Source organism: Lathyrus oleraceus, chromosome 1 (genome assembly GCF_024323335.1).
Source record: "Lathyrus oleraceus cultivar Zhongwan6 chromosome 1, CAAS_Psat_ZW6_1.0, whole genome shotgun sequence".
Taxonomy (NCBI): domain Eukaryota; kingdom Viridiplantae; phylum Streptophyta; class Magnoliopsida; order Fabales; family Fabaceae; genus Lathyrus; species Lathyrus oleraceus.
Genome location: NC_066579.1, coordinates 274,248,467 through 274,269,119, shown reverse-complemented (window position 1 = coordinate 274,269,119; position 20,653 = coordinate 274,248,467). Strand labels below are relative to the sequence as shown.

Here is a 20,653-nt window from a genome sequence, read left to right as displayed (position 1 = left end):
TCATCATCATCCAAAGATGTTAAGAAAATATTTTTGAATTTTTTGAATATCAAATAGTATTTTTAATGAATTAAAAACAACCAGAAAAGAAATAATTCACAAAAAATATTAAATAGAATCACAAAAATAATTAAAAATCATTTTATGAAACTAGAATTGAAGAGAAAATTTTTGCAATTGGTCCCGTATTTTTGTTATTCCAAAAAATAAAGAAGTTATGAATTTTTGAAATAAAATAGAATAAAAGAAAATAAAACAAAAATTAATAAAAGAGAAAAAATCTGGAGCGCTGGATGACTTCATTAATTGACGTGGCAACATTCAATGGATTAGAAGCGCGCGCGTACCATAGTCATTAGTCAATGCGTCACATGCTGAATTAAAAAAAGTCATAACACGCAATGGTCAAGATTAGATTTGGTAAGCTTGATCCAAAGGCCAAGAATCAAACGCGTGGGAACGGTGGTGGAAACCACCGTCTTCTCCGGTGAGAAGGCCAGTTCCGGCCACCAGTTGCAGGTTTTCAGACCTCAACCATAACACGCGATCTATATACCATTCGAAAGCTGGGGTGATGTACATCACCCCTGTAACCTTAGTTTTCATTCAAGATCCCTATAGAGGAAGAAATCTGAGCTTGAAAAATGAGGTGTTCAATCTGAACTTGTCCAATTCTCAAGATTAAAACCACAAATCAATTGCCTCTCACATGAGGACTTCAGAGATGCTAACCAAACCAAGCAATGCACAATAATAAAAGAGATTCGAAAATAGTTATGGTGAAAACCTTTGAAGTGCAGCTTGTGTGAGCTTGATCCAATCCAATCCTCGAGTGCAGCTTGATCTTGAAGTAACAAGGAAGCAAGGCTAAGGAATTTAGAAGCTGAAGATCAACCAGGGAAGTTGAAATTCAAGCTTGAAAAGTGAAGAGAAAAATTCAGAATTCCTTTAATGGAGGTTTGGGGAATCAGTTGAGCAGAGCTTCAGACGCCTTTAGGTTATCATTTGAAGTGAGCAAGCATGTCTATTTATAACCACGGTTGATGCAAGCAAGTTGAAAACTCATGTGTGCATGAACTTGGGTCCTTCATGCATGGGCCTGTACAAGCGCATGTGAGGCCCAAAACCACTAAAAATTGAGTGCTGAACACTAATGAATGAAGTTTGGACGTGCAGATGGCAATGTAATGGAGTGTGCAAGAAGATTTAACATGTTATGCATAATTGATCACAAAACATCACCTCTTCGAAAATGCCATTTGGAAAATTGAAAACATAAGCATGTGGGTAATGATTGGAAAGGTCTTGACATAAGGAACAAATGTTATGTTAAACAAAAATTCATTTGGAGTGTGGAAAATATTAAAAACTGGCCATGAAGTTCAAGGTACAAAACATGTATTTGAGAAATTTGCCAAAATGGACCAACTTCAAGCCCTTATGTTTCAATGATGCAAGCCTCAAATGACAAAACCTTCAACATCAAAGTTGTATATCTTTTCAATAAAATAAATTTAGACTTAAATTTTGCATCATTTGGATTTTTTATGAGAATGTTATGGGCACTTGAAGTTGGACTTTTTCACATTTCAATGACTTTGGTCCAAAGTGACCTATAATGTTTTATATTATCACATGTACTTCTTTTAGGATTATGAAATTTTGTCCAACATAACAATTGAAGTATACATCTTAAAATTTCCAATGCACTTGGTCTCACCTCAAAATCATAAAATATGAAGGAGTTAGGTCCTTGGGAAGTTGACCCAAAATTAGGGTTTCAGTCAAAATGACCTATAATGTTTTGAAATCAACGATGACCTTCCAAGTTTCAAATGAATTTTTGATGAACATGAACGTTGTTCATATGGTTCTTAAGAATATTTTTTATCTTGGGGTCATCTTCATTTGACAAACACATCAAAAGGTAGGTCTCAGTGGATTTCAAAATAGTCAGATGATTTGATCATAGGTTGAGGTTGCTTCATGAGCAAGGCACAATCAATGCACAGTTGAATTAGGGTTTCCTTGGGAAACAATCCTCAAGCCCTTTAGTTTATCTTGATCAAATTGACAAATTGAGAAACTTGGGAGGCATATATGATGATTGAGAGCTTTGTGAACCATTGTCATGCTTGCTTCTAACTTCATCTGGCCACTTCATTGAGCATAGGGGCCTCCTAGGAGCCTTGAATCACATGACTGCTTGAGCTTCAAAATAAACAAGTTAGTGACATATTTTTGTGCTTTTGATTAGTAAACAAAATAAGAAAAGCAATAATATACAATTCAAGCATCCTTGGTGGTCTCAAACCAACTCACACAAAGCCCAACCCTAGGGTAAAGGAGCCAAGATGCTATGATCCTTGAGGCAAATGCAATGAGCAATGATATGATGCCATGAGGGATAGTAGGGTCAAAATTAGGGTCTTACAATATCTCATTCTCTCGCAACTCACTTTTCCACTCCAATCCAAACGTAAAAATGAAACTCTTGGATTTAAGTATGAGTGGTTATGTCTCATATTGACATGAAATGGAGGTGATTAAGTCTCCTATTCACACCAATTGCACAAAATGATAAACATATAAGAGAAATGATTCATACACCCGTGACCTTAAGATTTTGGATAAATGAGTTTTAGTCCATTAGCACTTCTGATGTTCCATGAACTCTCAAATAAATAGTATTAAAGTCATGGTTAGGCTCAAATTTGTGGTGTCGATTGTTGAATTCAAGTATAAATGTTTAAGTCTTACATTGATTAATAAATAAAAAATTGGATATATAAAAGAAATTACAGGTAAGGGGGTTGGTTACACAGAGGGAAGGTATTAGCACCCAAAGTATCCTAGGGAGCCCGTTTTTGTGTGTAAGTGTTTTAGTTGGAAAAGATGTTTGCTAAAAATAAAATGATGGGATGAGAAAAGAATTCATTATTTACAATTTTGTGTTTGACAAGACCTTTGGTCTTATGCCTATGTACCAACATAAAAATGAGGGATCAAAACCTCGTGGTTCGTGGTAAAATTTTCAAAGATGGGTGGATCGAATTTAACAAAAGCATAAAGATATTTTGTTATCAATGGGAGAATACTCAACCAAACATCCACCGTTAATGAGGGCTTTACAACATTTAAGAAGGAGGGTTCTAACTCGGATTCAATCAACAAGTATGCCACTAACCCCTAAGAAATGGAAAGTCTTACAATCAATATATCATGGAATGGGAGAATTATATCTCAACCAATGATAGACCAAATCTAAATCCTCTCTTTTGAAAAAGATAAAAGGAAAAGGCACAAAGTGGCCAAAATGATTAGATGAGGTAGTTAGTTATTTTTTTTTCTCTTTTTTGAAAATAAAGTCAAAATGATTAAGTTCATTTACAAGTTTGATTATTAAAATATTTTGAAAATCAATGGCATAAGACCAAGGTTTCTACTCATTAAAACAAGTCTAAGTTGAAAATAACAAATAAAGAAGTTTTTTTTAAAATGAGAGAGAGATTTTGAAATTAAAGAAGGAGGAGGAGATGAAGGAACTACCCTAGACAAGATTTAAAAGTTTAGAGCTGAAAAGATATAATCCATGGGAAGCATCCACAAGACAATAGTGTCAGATAGAAACCCATTTCCTTTGGATTGTTAAGCAAGCAACAAAGCATAATCATCCAAGCAAATAATAAGAAGACCAATCCTATCAAATAAAGATAACCAAAAATCCAATAAGGCACTCCAAAGCAAGTAGTCTTCAATGTCCTTTAGATGTATCAGATGAGATATCCCTTGAAACATACTCAAAGAGAAAGCATCAAATGATATCAATAAGATCAAAATAACAACTCAGACAAGGAGAGTGAGGGTGTAACAAATGAACCAAAGGAGTCTCTCAAGGCTTGTATCAGATGAATGACATTGGCCAAGAAATGGTCTCAAATTAATGGCATTGGCCAAGTTTCCACAGCTCTGGGATGTTTCCTACTCTAGGTAAATAAGTCCAAATCAAGTCAAAGACAGATGTCCAACATTCCACCAATGTATTTTTAAGATTTTTGTTGTTATTAAGTGTTTTAAGGTCCTAAGACCACAAACAAAACAAAATCACAAGCACAAAATATAACACAAGCAAAAATACAATATGGCTCAAGTGAACAAAGTAAAAATGACTTAAACATAAACAATTTGCATGAATGTAAATGACAATGAATCTGATTGCAAGAACTTAAATTTCATTAAAGTAAATGACATTAAAATAAAATCAATACACACTACTAGAATAAGTCATTTTAGCCTCCTAGTTTAGAGTCGGCCACCGACACGGACACTATTAGTGTCGGCTAAGCCTACACTAACGGACTCTATCTACGTACATCTTTTAAGACAAGTTATTTTTTTTATCAGTGTCGGCAAAACCGACACTACTTGTTATGTTACCTTTGAAGAATGTTTGATTAATTTATTTAGAGTCGGTTAGACCGACTCTATCTAGTAGCATTATTTTTTAATTAGTATTTATTTACTTAGAGTCCGCTTAGCCGACGCTATTCTTATAACATATACATTTTCCATTTATTTATCTATAATATATATATATATATTTAAGGTTTAAGTATTTTATTTATTAATTAGAGTCCGCTTGGCGGACTCTATGGAATTTTCTATTTCTGACCAAAAATTGCGCGACAGCTTATTTCCCTCTTTCCTTTTCCCTCGTCATTTTTCACTCTCCCTCCATTTCATTTCACAAAACGAAAACCCTAATTCCATGCTAAATCGTGAATCCTTTTTTTCCCAATTTCGTGAACCGATTCGTGAATCCCTAATCCGTGAATCCATTGAAGAATCCCTAATTCAAAATCCCTCGTTAAAGGGTTTCTGAATCATCAAAGGTAATGCATATTCATCTCAAGTGATTTCCATGGAGTTTTGGTTTAATGAGTATGAGATAGTCATATGTTTTATGTTTTCTGAATGTAGGTTTTCCAGAACTATCGGCTTTGTGGATGCTGGAATCAACTTTTCTTTGCAAGTTTAGTATTGTTTCCAAATATGTTTAAAGTCCCCTTTAAGTCTGAAACTACAAAAATCAAATTATTTGCTAATTGGTTTTCTGAATGTAGGTTTTCAAGAATGCTCATCTTACTTAGTGGAGGCAGTAAGCAGTTGTTGAATGCAAGTTAATTTGGAACCGAAGCACTATATCATCCGGGATTTTGCAAAGACAACTCTTTCTCAAGGTTAGTCATCCCTATGTTAATTTGGAACCAGACTGAACTGTTAGTGTTTGCAATAGTTAGTGTTTGCATCAGTTAGTATTTCTCAAGGTTGAGAATTATTTATGAATTGATTTTGTGGTTATGAGGAGGCTATGGAATTTCCTAAGTTCTGCTTAATTATTTCTTATGGGGTCAAACTAAAAGAGCTGAAAAAGTTTGTGCTGGTTTAGATTTGTTTTTGTGGAACCAAGGTTTCTGGTATGTTGATGATATTGATGCATGTTTTCATCCTTCCTCTTATCTTGAATGTCCTTCATGTGGTTCTCTTGATGATGTTGCCTCCGAGTAATTTCCAGTTGTTGCATTGTGTATTGATGATGCGGCTGCTTGAGTGCTTTATAGATGAACTCATATCTGTAGTTTAGTTTCCCTTTTGTTGCTTGATGTATGTCCTCTAATGCTCTAGATTGTCCTGTTCTTGATGAGATATTTGTTGTTGAGCCTTCCTTGCTTCAGGCTGAAGGTGATGTTTTCATTGTGCCACCTGATTTGGCTGTTGTGCTTCTTGAATTATCTGCTGTGCCTGCATTCCATAACTGATTTCTGATGTGAGTTGCAGTGCCAGTATCAGCCATTTGTAACAATCTGTGTGTCTGCTATATATTTGTGACCTGATTATTAGTGCTTGTTTTCTAACTGTTGTTGATGTGTCTTAGTTAGTGTTTTGCTTGCTTCTAGTGACTGCAATTGAGAAGTGTTCCTTTGTTCTGTCTTGTGTTGTTGTCCTGTTGTGCATTCCACGAATTCGCGATATAGGGTTCGAAGAGGTTAGAATGGTGATTTATGTTAGAACGTTCGAAGAAGCCGCAAAGTTATGAGAGAGTGAGGTTATAGTCATTTTTCAATTCTGTTTGCAGGTGATTTGCTTGAGAAGTTTGTTGGGAAAAGTTGTTAGGTAACGGTTTAGAATTTGTTGTGAAATTCGGTTAGTTGATTTTGGTCATGAGAGAATGATGGTTCTGTTAGTTGGTTCCGTTAGTTGTGAAGAGTGAAGGTTCAGTTCTGTTATAGGTTGGGAAGAGGAGTTTTGAAGTTTGTTATTTTCGGAGCGGTTGTTGAAGAAACCTGGAAGTTAGAAGTTGGTTAGTGAGGTTCAGTTTCTATTAACAAAGTTAGTTATTAGTGAAAGTGGGATGCTTTCAAAACCGTGCGTCTCATTGACATTCATACGAAAATAACAATAAGTCAGTGTGGTTTACAAACCTGTGGAGAAACCAATAGGAACTAACTGAATTAATATTACTAATACCAAAATTCAATTACAGTGGTTTTAACGGAAATGTACAAGAAATCCAAGTGTATTCTAACTGACTTGCTAATTAACATGCCGCATCATACATTGACAAGCTTTTAACGACAATATACCCGGAATTTCAAGCATTTCACATAAGCAAATTAACAAATAAAAAAACTAACATAGACTAACAGGGAGAATAATTACTAATAATTTTTTAATAACAGGAAGTCACTAACCCAATCATTTCAATAACAGTTCCAAATTTCCACTTAACTGTTTCTTAGTGTCCTAACAGGAATTTTAACAAATTAACATCCTCACAGTCTTTTTTTACTAACTGAAATTAACCTGCATAACTACATTCACATAAAACAAGGAGGGAAAATTTTACAATTTGCATTTCAGTTACATTCCACTTAAATCTCAATTTCGATTCAACTAACTTTTGAATTTCTAAACTAACTGAATTTACAATGGAATTTAATTTCAAAACAGAATTTGAGTTAAACATTTCACTCACCAAATCCACCTCTAACAGATTTTATAACTTCTCATAACAGATCCTAACTAACTAATAACCTCTAACAGAAACAAAATTGTTGCACAGTTTCTGTTATGAACTTCTTAGCTAATTAAGTGTTAGGAAATTAATTAGTTGAATGTGTTATTACTTATTAGTAATGTCAGCTGTGAACTATTGTTGAAAGTCTAATAGTTTGCTTCTGTTAATGTTAATGTTGAGTTGTTATGACTTAAATGAAACCATGATATGCTTTTATTGTGGACTGCTATTAGCGAACTGTTTGGTGATTACTGAATTTCTGTTAGGATGGAGTTAAGTTTCTGTTAGATTTCTTACTTGAGTTAAGTCTGCTATCAGTTAGTATGTTGTGTTTTTCTCTTTTCGGTTTCCCTTGGATTGCGAATTGGTTATGTTGTAAATGAAATTCTAGCATCGGGATATAACCTTTCACCTTTGTGGCACTTGATTCGCATAGATTTTGTTTATATTTCGAATTAAGTTCTATTCTGTTGTTGTGATCACTGTCCCAGTGTTGTGTTTTTTTTCTGGTTTCGAGGCGGTTGCTTTGTGTATCGGCTACCTTATGCGTTTTGGTTGCGTATGTTTGTAGGTAGAAGTTTTGTTTTGGTTTGTATGTTGATTTGTGTTGGCATGGTAATAATTTGGTACTACTGTACATGACAGTCTATATAGTGACTACATACTGCAAGTTGTTAGTTATTTCCATTAACATGTAGTTTTGGTTCGGTTTACATTATAAAATAAACTAAGAATTAAGGCTTACATTGTTTTAGTTAGATTTCAGGAAGTGAGTACAATAGCTTATTGGATTTGTTAAAATATACAGCAGTTTAATAGATTTATAAATCTGTGCAGCAATTTTGTTTACGGTCTGAAATAATAATGTACAATAGTATTAAAATTTGGTATGTTCGTCATGTTTAATTTTTGAACCACTGAAAATAAAATAAAAATCCCTTGGAATGCATGTATTCTATTCTCTCCTAATACCCATTAGGAAGTTATCTGATTTTCTCCTAATACCCATTAGGAACTTATCAGCCATTCATTTTTGTCTAATATATGTTTTAATTTTCAGTGGTTGACGAGTTAATTGTTTGCCTTATAGAAAATGGATCGTACTTGGATGTACGATAGAGTATATTCCAATAGACACGGATTGAAAGAAGAGTATGTTCGCGGGGTTAAAGACTTCGTAAAGAGGGCTTTGAAACAACCTATTTGTAAATCTGAGGGAGGGATAAGGTGTCCGTGTATAAATTGCAAGTGTCTCAAGATAAGAACACCAACTAATGTTAGACTTCACTTGTATCGAGATGGATTTCAACCAGACTATTGGATTTGGACTCAACATGGAGAAGTAGAGCTCAATGTTAATACAAGGAATGATTCAAATAGTAGTGAGCATGTGCATCATGATGACCAAATTGAGGCAATGAATCAGATGGTGTATGATGCTTTTAGGCCTTATGGAGTATTCTCTCACGTGAATGATAACATAGAAGTTGAGGAATATACGGAGGATGAGTTTCCCAACGAAGATGCCAAACGATTTTATGACAAGTTGATATCTTTCAACAAGCCCATTTATGAGGGAGCTACCCAATCAATATTATCAATATCTACTCAACTTCTTGAAATTAGGTCTAATTGGCATGTACCACAAAAAGGTTTAGATTTTGTTGCACAAATGCTTAAAAGTGTATGTCCAGTTCAAAAATGCTTGCCCGAGAACTATTACCAAGCAACACAGTTGGTATCTAAGTTAGGGCTAAAGGTTGAGAAGATTGATTGTTGTAAGAATGGTTGTATGTTATATTACAAGGATGATAGCAATCTATCAGAGTGCAAATTTTGTAATGCTCCTAGGTTCATTCCTCGCAAGACTGGCATGGGAAAGTACAAAGATATCCAAGTGAAGAGAATGTTCTACTTCCCAATCATTCCCAGATTACAAAGATTGTATGCATCAACTGAGTCGGCAAGTGAAATGAGATGGCATCACATGAACAAAAATAGTTCCAACATCCTTCGCCACCCGTCAGATGGAAAAGCATGGAAACATTTTGATAGTGTATATCCTGACTTTTCTTGGGAACCCAGAAATGTAAGGTTGGGTCTGTGTTCAGATGGTTTTACTCCTTACATTCAAGCGTCTGCTTCTCCATACTCATGTTGGCCAATAATAGTTACTCCGTATAATCTCCCCCCTGAAATGTGCATGACCAAACCATACTTGTTTTTGGCATGCCTCATACCCGGACCTAAAAACCCTAAATTAAAGATAGATGTCTACTTGCAACCATTGATTGATGATCTACATCGATTGTGGTCCAATGGAATATTGACCTATGATATATCTACAAAACAAAACTTCATCATGAAAGCCTGCTTGATGTGGACAATTAATGATTTTCCAGCCTATGGTATGTTATCTGGATGGGGAACACAAGGTAAATTGGCATGCCCTCATTGTATGGAACACACTGATGCTTTCACCTTGAAAAGTGGCCATAAGAATTCCTGGTTTGACTGTCATCGTCGTTTCTTGCCATCTAATCACTCCTTCAGAAGGAGTAAAAGAAGTTTCCTAAAAAATAGGGTTGTGACCAATGAGCCACCTCCCATTTCCACAGGGAAAGATATATGGGCGGTAATAAGTAATTTTCCAAAAGTTACTGAAATTGGATGGGAGGCGAAATGGAAAGAATTCGAAGGGTATGGAGTGGATCACAATTGGAAAAAGCGAAGTATTTTTTGGGATCTCCCATATTGGAAGGATAACTTGTTAAGGCATAACCTCGATGTGATGCACATAGAAAAAAACGTCTTCGATAATATATTTAATACTATCATGAATGTTAAGGATAAAACAAAGGATAATGAAAAGGCAAGAGAAGACTTGGCTAAATTATGCTTTCGCGGGGACTTGGAGCTCCAACCCTTAGAAAACGGAAAGAATGGTAAACCAAAGGCTAGTTACACTCTAACCAAATCTGAAGCCAAGTTGGTTTGTAAATGGCTTAAGGAAATGAGAATGCCAGATGGCTATGCTTCAAACCTCAGTAGGTGTGCCAATGTAGAAAAGGGTACGGTGCATGGGATGAAGAGCCATGATTGTCATGTTTTCATGGAATGTTTACTCCCAATTGCATTCCATTCATTGCCAGATTTGGTTTGGAAACCATTAACTGAGCTAAGTCGATTCTTTAAAGATCTTTGTTGCAATACATTGAGGATGGACGACTTAATTAAGTTGGATGAGAATATTCCAATTATCATATGCAAGTTGGAAAGGATTTTTCCACCAGGTTTCTTTGGCTCAATGGAGCATCTTCCAATCCATCTTGCCAAAGAAGCAATTCTAGGTGGTCCAGTACAGTACCGATGGATGTATCCATTCGAAAGGTAATTGTTGTGGTTGATTTTATTAAGTTATTGCATATTTATCATAAATTAATAAACGTGGAATGATTGAATGTGCAGATTTATGGGAGTCTCAAAGAGGGCAGTGACAAATAAGGCCAGAGTTGAAGGTTCCATATGCAGTGATTATATACATCGCGAGACAAATTACTTTTGCTCTCATTATTTCAACTCTTTCCGTTTGTTGCCAACCATAAATCTTAGTAACAAACCTCATTTAGACAATGATGACATTCTACCTACAATGTCCATTCTACAAAGTGGCGGTCGACCAAGTGGGAAGTCACGAAAATATTTTCTATCTGATAAGGAATGGAAGTCTTCACATGTGCATGTCTTGATAAATTGTGATGAGGTTAAACCATATCTTGAGTAAGTGTGCATCATAATATATTCAATCAAATTATTGATGCATATCATAATAGATATTTACTTATGAATCGTGTGATTTATTTCAGCATATTCTTAAGGGACCACTCTCTAGATATAGAAGATTCATCTGGGCGCATACATATAGAGTTTCCCATATGGCTGAAGAAATATGTAAATGAGGAGACAAATGGAGTTACTAACCAAGATATAATTGCCTTGTCTCGCAGTCCTGCATCAATGGCCATATCATGGAACATGTATTTTATCAATGGGTACAAGTTTCATACTGAAGAATGGAGCAAAGGTAAAAAAACTAGCAATTGTGGTGTGCACGTGAAAGGTCTTGCAGAAGGAGGAAATACTGATTTTTATGGAATAATCAAACATATCTTTGAGCTAGATTACTTTGGTCTGAAGCATAAGATTCCAGTTTTTTATTGTGAATGGTTTGATCCAACAAGGAATACGGGCACAAAGGTTCACCCACAATATAAAACTGTGGATATTAAGATGGATAAACGTTATCGTCCTTGTGATCCTTTCATCCTTGCGCAAAATGCAAGACAAGTGTATTATGTCCCATATCCAGAAATGTGTAGAGATATGCGTGGATGGTGTGCGGCAATCACCACAAAACCAAGGGGTCGCGTAGAGATTGACAACATAGAGGATGAAGTACCTTATCAATCTGATGGGATGTTACCGGCGCTACCCAATGTAGAAATTGAAGCAATATCTTGTTTGCGTGACATGTCACAATTAGATGTGTTTGAAGAGATTTTTGATTGCTCTACTAGTGAAGCAGATAGAGGGCATTGATGAAGATAAATTAAGTCGCTGTGCATTTATCTTTTCCCTGTAGAGAACTTTTTCTTTGTTTACCCCTCCTTTGTTAGCAGCATTCCTTTGTATTTGAAATGGCTCCATTTCTAATATCCAATAATTTGGCTATGTAGTGAATCACTATAGTTCTTCCCTGTGCTATCATGCAGTATAATACTGTCTAAAGGTCAGATACAGTTTTCTACACCTTGCAATATCATTTTACATGTTTTTGCATTTATTGATTGATTAATATGAGTCCTGTGCTATCATGCAGTATAATACTTTCTAATGGCTCCATTTATTGATTGATTAATATGAGTCCTGTTTTTATAAAGTTTGGAGATGTATGAGAATATCGTACAACAACAATGAATGTTTTGTTTTCTAGTAGAACTAGAATTCACTTTATATGTTTTATGAATTTTTTTATTTAGCAAGCAGCCGCCTCCCTTTATCTGTCTTCTGGCATATAATAAAAAATCCACATCTTCTCTGTTGAAACTAGGGGGCATTTTGGATTCTCCATTAAGAATCCGTACTGTAAATTGCTCAAATTGTTTCCTGTAGAGCAGTGTTGTGTTATCAAAAATCCGTAACTGCGGCGCTATGGTAGGTATACGTGGCAGTTTTCGGACTCGCCACAGTATGGAGAGGTTTTTGCTGTTGTTGATGTTTGGAGGGGTTTTTGCGTGTTATGATAATGTTTGGCAACTGCATTTGAATTATCAGAAACAACGTTGTTTCTTTTCTTTTACTTTTAATTTTATCAGAAACTGCATTTGATAATGTTATGATAATGTTAAGAGTGTGAGACTGACTAATCCTTTTATTTTTATGACAACAGATGACTAAAAGAGGTGGAAAAGCTAAGGTATTAGCACCAGGAAAACTTCAAGAAGAACGAAATCGCATAATTAACAAGAAGCATATCGTTAGGAAACCTGCTCAAACAACATTGTCTATGCAGGATGCATCATCGGCACCAACACCAGCTCAGGCAGCACCGTCCGTGCAGGTTGCATCGTCGATGCCGACATCAGCTTCGAAAAAATCATCTGTGCAGGCTACATCGTCGATGCCAACACCAGCTCAGGAAGCATCGTCCGTGCAGGTTGCATCATCAATGCCAACATCAGCTTCTAAAAAATCGTGTGTGCAGGCTGCATCGTTGATGCCAACACCAGCTCAGGCAGCATCGTCCGTGCAGGCTGCATCGTCGATGCCAACACCAGCTCAGGCAGCATCGTCTGTGCAGGCTGCATCGTCGATGCCAACACCAGCTCCAACTGTAGTACCTGTTCATGCCACTACCTCTGAGAAATTCAGTTTTATGCCTACTCCAACTTTAAGCCATCAAACAATGGCTGGCCCTCAAAGTATAAACCTTCAAACAATGGCTAGCCCTTCAAATTTGGCAGAGGAGGAAGATGTGGATGCTGATGAGGATGAGGCGGTGGGTCAAGAAACTATTACCCCTCTTGTGCCAACAATAGATGAGAATGGGAAAGTTATTATAAAACCATCTGGTACTGGGTAAGTCATATATATTCTCATAATTTAATAATTTAGTAGTTTTATTATTGTATTTTGTCTAAAATATATATAACCTGTTAAGAAAGTTGAGAATATTACTATCCATATGATTCTTAATAATTTAGTAGTTTTATTATTGTATTTTGTAGGCTAGTTCCTGCCAAAGAAGTTGCTGGTGCCATTAATTATGCGATACGCAAACAATTTTATAAACCTATACATCATTGGTCTGCACTCGATCCTGATACGAAAGCTGATTGGTTTAAGTTGTTTGGAGTAAGTATTTATTGACTTTTGTCACTTAAGTTGATCAAATTATATTTAAAAAAGTAACTAATTGGTTATTAATATTAATTATGTGATTTTAATTATTTTTAGGAGAAGGTTTCGTGGGATCCTTTCGATCATGCATTTGTCTATAGCGCATTTGAAAAAAAAGGAAGAAAACGATTAAACGACATGTTGGGGAAGGCGAGGAGAAAAGGGACTCGACCTTCATGGATTGGTGATGATGCTTGGGTTGAACTTCAAACTTATTGGAAAAAGACCGAGTTTTTGGCTGTGTCTTCTCAAAACAAGACCAATCGAGCTTCCGCAAGAGGCGGAGCAGTCCACACCACAGGCCGTAAGGCTCATATTGATGTTGCACTTCAACTTGTAAGTAATAAAATCCTAACAAATTATTATTATTATGAAGATTCTTTATATCTTGACAGTTTTACTCGTATTCTGTATTGATTATTGGATTATTTGATTTTTGTAGTCACGTGAACTTCAAAGGGATCTGCGTCCCGATGAGTTATTTTAAAAACACACAAGAGGAAAAATGGTGAATGGGTTGACAGTCGTGCTGCATCTACTTATGTAAGTTCTCGTAAATTTTACTGCATCAATATTTGCATCCATGCTTTCAGAAGCAGACTTATTCAAATTAAACTCTCCAAAAAGGATCTAGTTATCCATTTTTATAGTCTAATGTAAGTTAGATATAATAGCACAAGTCCTATGTTTAACTATCAGTTTGAAATTCCTGCAATCAGTTTGCTGTGCTGTTTGATATTTGTTTGAAATTCCTGCATCAATATTTGCTGTGCTGTTTGATATCAGTTTGAAATTCCTGCAATCAGTTTGAAATTCCTGCTTGTGTTATCTTGCTGTTAAATATTCCTTACTTTTTCAACCTACTGACAGTGACGTGCTAACAACTCAACATTACTCACTAATCCGACTCCTAACACTAACAGAAATCAAACATTCAATTAACCATGCTAACCACTAATTCGAACTATTTTTTTTACTTGCAGTCCAATTAAGGTTGGTATATAATTCTAATAGAGTTTCAAAACTGCTAACTCTATCCATGTAAACTAACTCTAACTTTTGTGATAATTCGTTCTATTAATCAACAAGGAGCATAGTTAGTAATATTTTTTATTAGTTTTTTTGTTTGGTTGTTACACTGTGAGTGAAGTTAGGAAAGAGTTGTTAAAATGCAATTAATTATAACTTCTGTTAGATGACAGTTGGAATGTTAATTCGGTTAGAGTTAATTTGTTAGATGTTTGGACAAGTTGAATTCTGCTAGGGAATCGATTCCATTGAAAATGAAATTCTGTCACATATATTACCTTCTAGATGCATGAGTTTACTAAGTCGATTTTGATCAAATGGAAACTAGCTTAATTGGTTCAGTCACATGAAAATGCTAGCAATCTTGTGGTGCAAATTGATTTGATTCATGATTTATGAAAACCTACTGTTAATTGATTATGCATTATTGTCACACTTATTTGAATATTAAATAGGATGGTTATTACTGTTGGCATTTTATTGAATTACGAAGTTATTGAATCAATTAGGAAATGAATGTGATTGAACAAATTTGGTTAAGTTGTTGTTGCTGCAGTTTTTTATGAAATTGAAACGCAGGTTGAAAAATCAATTAGGAAACTAACTATTACTAACTATGTAACTCAAACAAACTTAGCATTATAAATAGTTAACTGATTCAACCTTTTAACAACATTTAACAAATTCTAACAATTCTTAACAGAGCACTAACTTCTAACCAACATATCATCTCTAAATTCTTAACAGAGCACTAACTTAGCATTATAATGTTGTGTTATGCAGAACACTTTTAAAGAGAAGTTTGATGCAGAACTTCAGCCAACTGAAGAAGGGAATGGAGAGGTTGTTCAAGTGTTAGATGGAGAGCGTGTAAATCAGCTATGGACAGAGGCTACTGGGGGCCGTAACCGTGGTCGGGTTTATGGCGCTGCAGATTTAGCTATTAATCTAAAACGTGGATCAAAAAGTTTTACCCAACAATCTCAAACTCCTCAACACTCTATGTTTGGGATGTCATTAGAAGCTGAAAGAGCAGCTAGAATTAGAGCTGAACAAATTGCCGAGGCTGCAACGACCCAATTACAAGAGGCTAACGAAGCAATGCGAGCTGCTACCGAGGCTGCAAAAGCTGCTACCGAGACTGCACAAAGGATGGAGAGGGAGATGAATGCTTGGAAGGAATTTATGATGAAGAAATTTGACACTTCAACTTTTGTATCACATTCTCATCATTATGATGACGATTTGGATGATCAATCATTAGATGAAGATTGATCTTGTACTTTTAGTAGAACGAATTAATCTTGGATGTGATTACTTTTTGTGTATGTTTTTTGAAAGTTAATGTGGGTAGAACTTTTGTAGTTACTTTCACGAATGTTTAAAATTGTTTCCAAATGTTTTACCATAAATATGATATTGTGGATTGAAAAAATTTGTTCGAGTGAGGTTGTCATGTTGCAACCCGTTATTGTCCTTTTTTGTTGACTTTAGAGTCGGTGTATGCAAGGCTAAATATTATTATAGACTTTTGTATGTTGACTTTAGGGTCGGTGACACGGACGCTATCTGTTGACTTTTTTTGTTGACTTTAGAGTCGGACCGGCCAACGCTAAACATAATATTGACGTTTCATGGTTTTGAAACAACATAGCGTCGGTTCAATTAGTGTCCGCTTTAGCCTCCGTCTCCCCGAGGCTACGTAGCCTCGGTGTATCTTTAGCCGACGTTACACAGTAGCTTCGCAACTTTTATTCAAGGCCCGACACCGACGCTAAACCGACGCTAACCACATATTAGTGTCTGTTTTTTCACCGTTAGCGTCTGTAAATGGCCGACGCTAATAACAGTTTTTCTAGTAGTGACAATGAGATATTAATGAATGTTAGTGAAGGAAGAAAAGTTTGTTTAAGTCATTTTTTGGAGAACACTCAACCATCTACTCACAAGCATGAAGATATGAACCTAGACATCATCCATGTAAAGGGCTCCAACTTGGATAAAATCAACAAGTATGCCACTAGCTCTTACAAATGGAAAAGAGGCAAAATCTTCACACAATACCATGAGGAATGGGTGACTTACAATTTCAGTTACAAAAACACTATTGCTTTTGGGGCAAATTTAGCGTTATGTTAAGCAATCGTAATTGGACTTATGTAGAAGTCACAACTGTCTGAGGTCGAGCAATAACAATATCAGTATTAATGCATGCTAGAGACAAGGTATCAATACTAAGCTACTAAAGCATACCACACACAAAAATAATAGGGAATGGATTTATCTCAATCAAGCTCATGTTGATTCATTTGACACAAGGTCATTGATGAATCAACTAGCATTTTGATCTATGAGCAATCATTGACCATGAATGGATTGGGAAATAAGTGAGATGAAGATGAATTGGAGAAGTGAAATAGATCCCAAATTGATCAAGGGATGAACCTCACTTGATCAATATCATTCATTCATCTTGAGGGATGAAGTTCAAACTACACCAATCCCCTAAATCCAATGGTATTGACCAAGTCAATGTCCAATTCAACCAAGACCAAGGCCAAACAGAACTTGAGTCAACACAAAGTCAAGAAAATGGCTCAACAAAATATTAAAGTAATTAAAACAATTTAAATCAATTTTAAAAATTAACAAAATACATTTTAAACTGTCAAAAACCTGAAATCCCTTAAAATCACCAAAGAAATGGCAAAGGCATTTTTCATAGGTTAAACAAGGTCAAATAACCATTGACTAATTTTTTTGGCATTTTTTTAAAGTCATAAGTATTTAAAAATCAATTAAAACAAATCAAAAATCACAAAATTCACTAAAAATATCAAACCCAATCCAAAAATTAATTTTAATCCAGAAATGAAAAGAGGAAATTATTTATGAAATTTTGGTGTTGGTCACATTTTTTTTTTGGATTAATATTGAAATTATAGTAAATTTAATAAGAAAATGATATTTAAAAAATAATTTGGAAAAATAAACTAAATCAGAAAAACAATGGCCATCAGATTTCCCTCATTAATTGAGGTGGCAGATCTGGTGGTCATGCACATAACATCCACCATGGGCCTTAGTCAATGCACACGTAACAATGATAATCACAATCAAGGGACCAGATTAGAATGTGGTCATCGGATCAGATGGTCTGGACAACACCAACACACCACCGGAGCCCTAGCTCCGGTCATCTTCTTCGGCAACCTCATCGGACTGATCCAGATCAAAAGTTTACAAAAATAAATGGATCATACATCAATTTGAATAGAAAATCACGACGATTCCAAATATGACCTCCAAATCTTCCAACTCTCACTCTATAATGAGAAATATGGAGTTGAAAGTTGAGGTGTTCAAACTGAATTGCTACGATTCAACCTCAAAGCAACTTAGTATCAATGCCTACATTGGTAGGGCTTTAGTCATACACAAAACAAGCCAAGATCTCAAAGAATGAGTGAGAATCGAAGAATTAAAGTTTTAGAAAATTCACCTTTAGATTGCAACTTTTAAGCTAGATCTTGATGTAATTCCACTTGCTTCTTCTTCATCTAGCTTGCAGGAGATGAATAGGATTAAAAAGACTGTGTATCCTTGGAGTTCTAGTTCACAAACAGAAGTTTAAAAGGATTTCAATTCATTCCATCGAACACTGAAAGTTTGGTACTCAAATTACCGTTTCCGTTCATATTCAACCTTGGGCAATACACTCAAATATCCACAAACACTAGTGTTTCCCAATCTCGCAGAATCAAGAAATGTGATTTTGTTACGATTCCAATTAACAGTTCAACACGAACTCAAGAAGCGAAATCAATCACACAACGCCACACCGTTCACTCGTGTTTCCCGGTGTTTCCTTGTGGATCTGAACCGGAGCTCTAGATACCAATTGTTGGTGCATAAGATGAAGAAGATGAAAATGAAAGAAGAGAGAGAAGAGAAAATAACAAACTTCAACTACTCTGTTAAAATGGTTAGAGCAAAATGGTTGCACATACACCATATCACAATACTCGGTGGATACATATGTTAACAACCACAGTACTATATATACACAAATAATAATGTCACGTAGACGAAATACTAAAATACTAAATTACCCCTCAACATAATTGAGTGGTTTAAATGGAAAGTCTTTTAAAGGAATTATTTTTGTTCATGAAATTAAATCATCATAATTTTGTGAGCACACAAATTTAACTAAAAGTGCTTTGGAGGAATTTGTTAAAAAAAAAATTCATATCTCATTCTCTCGCAGCTCACTCTTCCACTCCTCTCCAAACGTAAAAATGAAATTGTTGGATTTAAGTATGAGTGGTTATGTCTCATGTTGACATGAAATGGAGTGATTAAGTCTCCTATTCACACCAATTGCACAAAATGATAAATATATAAGAGAAATGATTCATACACCCGTGACCTTAAGATTTTGGATGAATGAGTTTTAGTCCATTAACACTTCTGATGTTCCATGAACTCTCAAATAAATAGTATTAGAGTCATGGTTAGGCTCAAATTTGTGGTGTCGATTGTTGAATTCAAGTGTAAATGTTTAAGTCTTACATTAATTAATAAAAAAATAAAATATTGGATATATAAAAGAAATTACCCTGAGATCCTAAGCGTTTTGTTCATTGACACTTGCGGGAAACTTGAAGAAATTATAGAACCCAATATATTAGAAACTCGAAGAAATTGACGTAATGGTAAAAAAGATTGATCTTTTTGACCATCTTAAAAAACCCTAAAACCTGTCAGAAACTCTTTGTTTAACATAAAAAAACGGATCCAATGCTCTTGGTCATTGTTTAATATCTATAGCAAATTGTACTTAACTAATTTATATAGCTGACTTAACAATGTGTTGTTTAAAGAGACCTAACAACATGCCATTATATTTATTAGATGCACTATGGATTCCATATTTTCAGCTGTGAGCATGTCTTAAACAAATTAAATTTCTCATAACAAGCAATAAGAGATTTAGATTTATCACATGCAACATGTGAACCAAATTAAATTTAATATTTAAAGTTCACATTACCAGTAATATCTATATAAACGTAGTCCTTCATAAATTGAATTACCAACATTTCATATCTAAAGAAAATACTTGAATAAGAAAAAAATGTCAAATCTTAATATAGATGCTGCATTCCGTTCATCTACTCCCAATGAATGTTATATGTTTGTGGGAGAAAACTATGTGGTTTTGAATTATGCTCCATGTTCTGGAGACATAAAGAAAAATATCATTAATGGGCCAATTAAAACTGTTGTTGGGTTTCCAATGTTTGCTGGAAAAACATTCGAAGGTAAAATAGATTGTGCCTTTGACACCGAAGACACTGATGTATTCATCTTTTCTGGAAATGAATGTGCCAAAATTCAGTATGTTCCACATTCTGCTGAGGCTACATTACTCATAGCTCCTATTCCAATATCTCAGATGTTTCCTTGTATCTATAGTTTATTTTTTGCTAATGGAATAGATGCTGCAATCAAGTCCACCGGAAATGAGGTTTTCTTATTCAAAGGCGGTTGGTATGCTCGTATAAACTATCGCACCAAGCAGCTCATGTCTGAAAATTACATTGGCAAGGGTTTTAGTAGTTTGTATGGTACAGTATTTGAAAGTGGAATTGAAGCAGCTTTTGCTTCTCACGTTCAAAATGAAGCTTACATTTTTAAAAAAGAATACTATGCACGTATCAACTTTGCCCCAGGTACAGCTGATGGTGACTTTATTGTTGGTGGTAAAATTAGGAAAATCTCTACTGATTGGCCTGCTCTTAAAAACATCTTACATTTTTAATTTTGGTTTATTTTCGAATCCTAAATGTAATGTCATGTGTGTGGTAATGAGTGTGGAGGCTTCTCGTTCGTTACCTCACATTTTGTGTTGTTGTTATGTTTTAATACTCTTTCTGTTACAAAATGACCGTCAGCTTATGATGTTCATTGTTTGCTTCTTTTTCTTATCCTGTCTTTCTTTAATAATTTGAATAAAATTCAATATTTTAATATTACTATCTCAAATCATTTTATGTTAATAGATTAGCTATATATATAAAA

The 20,653-nt window shown here is 35.0% G+C and overlaps 2 protein-coding genes and 1 long non-coding RNA gene across 3 annotated transcripts; all 3 read left to right on the top strand.

The window, feature by feature from the left end:
- Positions 1-4,785: 4,785 nt before the first annotated feature.
- Positions 4,786-12,742, top strand: LOC127115668 (uncharacterized). Its single transcript, XR_007800838.1, has 4 exons — positions 4,786-4,892; positions 4,981-5,032; positions 5,124-5,240; positions 12,528-12,742. It is a non-coding gene; the product is annotated as an uncharacterized LOC127115668 (long non-coding RNA).
- Positions 12,743-12,758: 16 nt separating this feature from the next.
- On the top strand, positions 12,759-13,992 carry LOC127115667 (uncharacterized). The gene is made up of 3 exons (XM_051047149.1): positions 12,759-13,216; positions 13,366-13,492; positions 13,595-13,992. The coding sequence occupies exons 1-3, from the start codon at positions 12,759-12,761 to the stop codon at positions 13,952-13,954; spliced, it is 945 nt and encodes a 314-aa protein (XP_050903106.1). The 3' UTR covers positions 13,955-13,992.
- Positions 13,993-19,706: 5,714 nt separating this feature from the next.
- On the top strand, positions 19,707-20,393 carry LOC127103149 (albumin-2-like). Its single transcript, XM_051040431.1, has one exon. The coding sequence runs from the start codon at positions 19,707-19,709 to the stop codon at positions 20,391-20,393; it is 687 nt and encodes a 228-aa protein (XP_050896388.1).
- Positions 20,394-20,653: the final 260 nt, after the last annotated feature.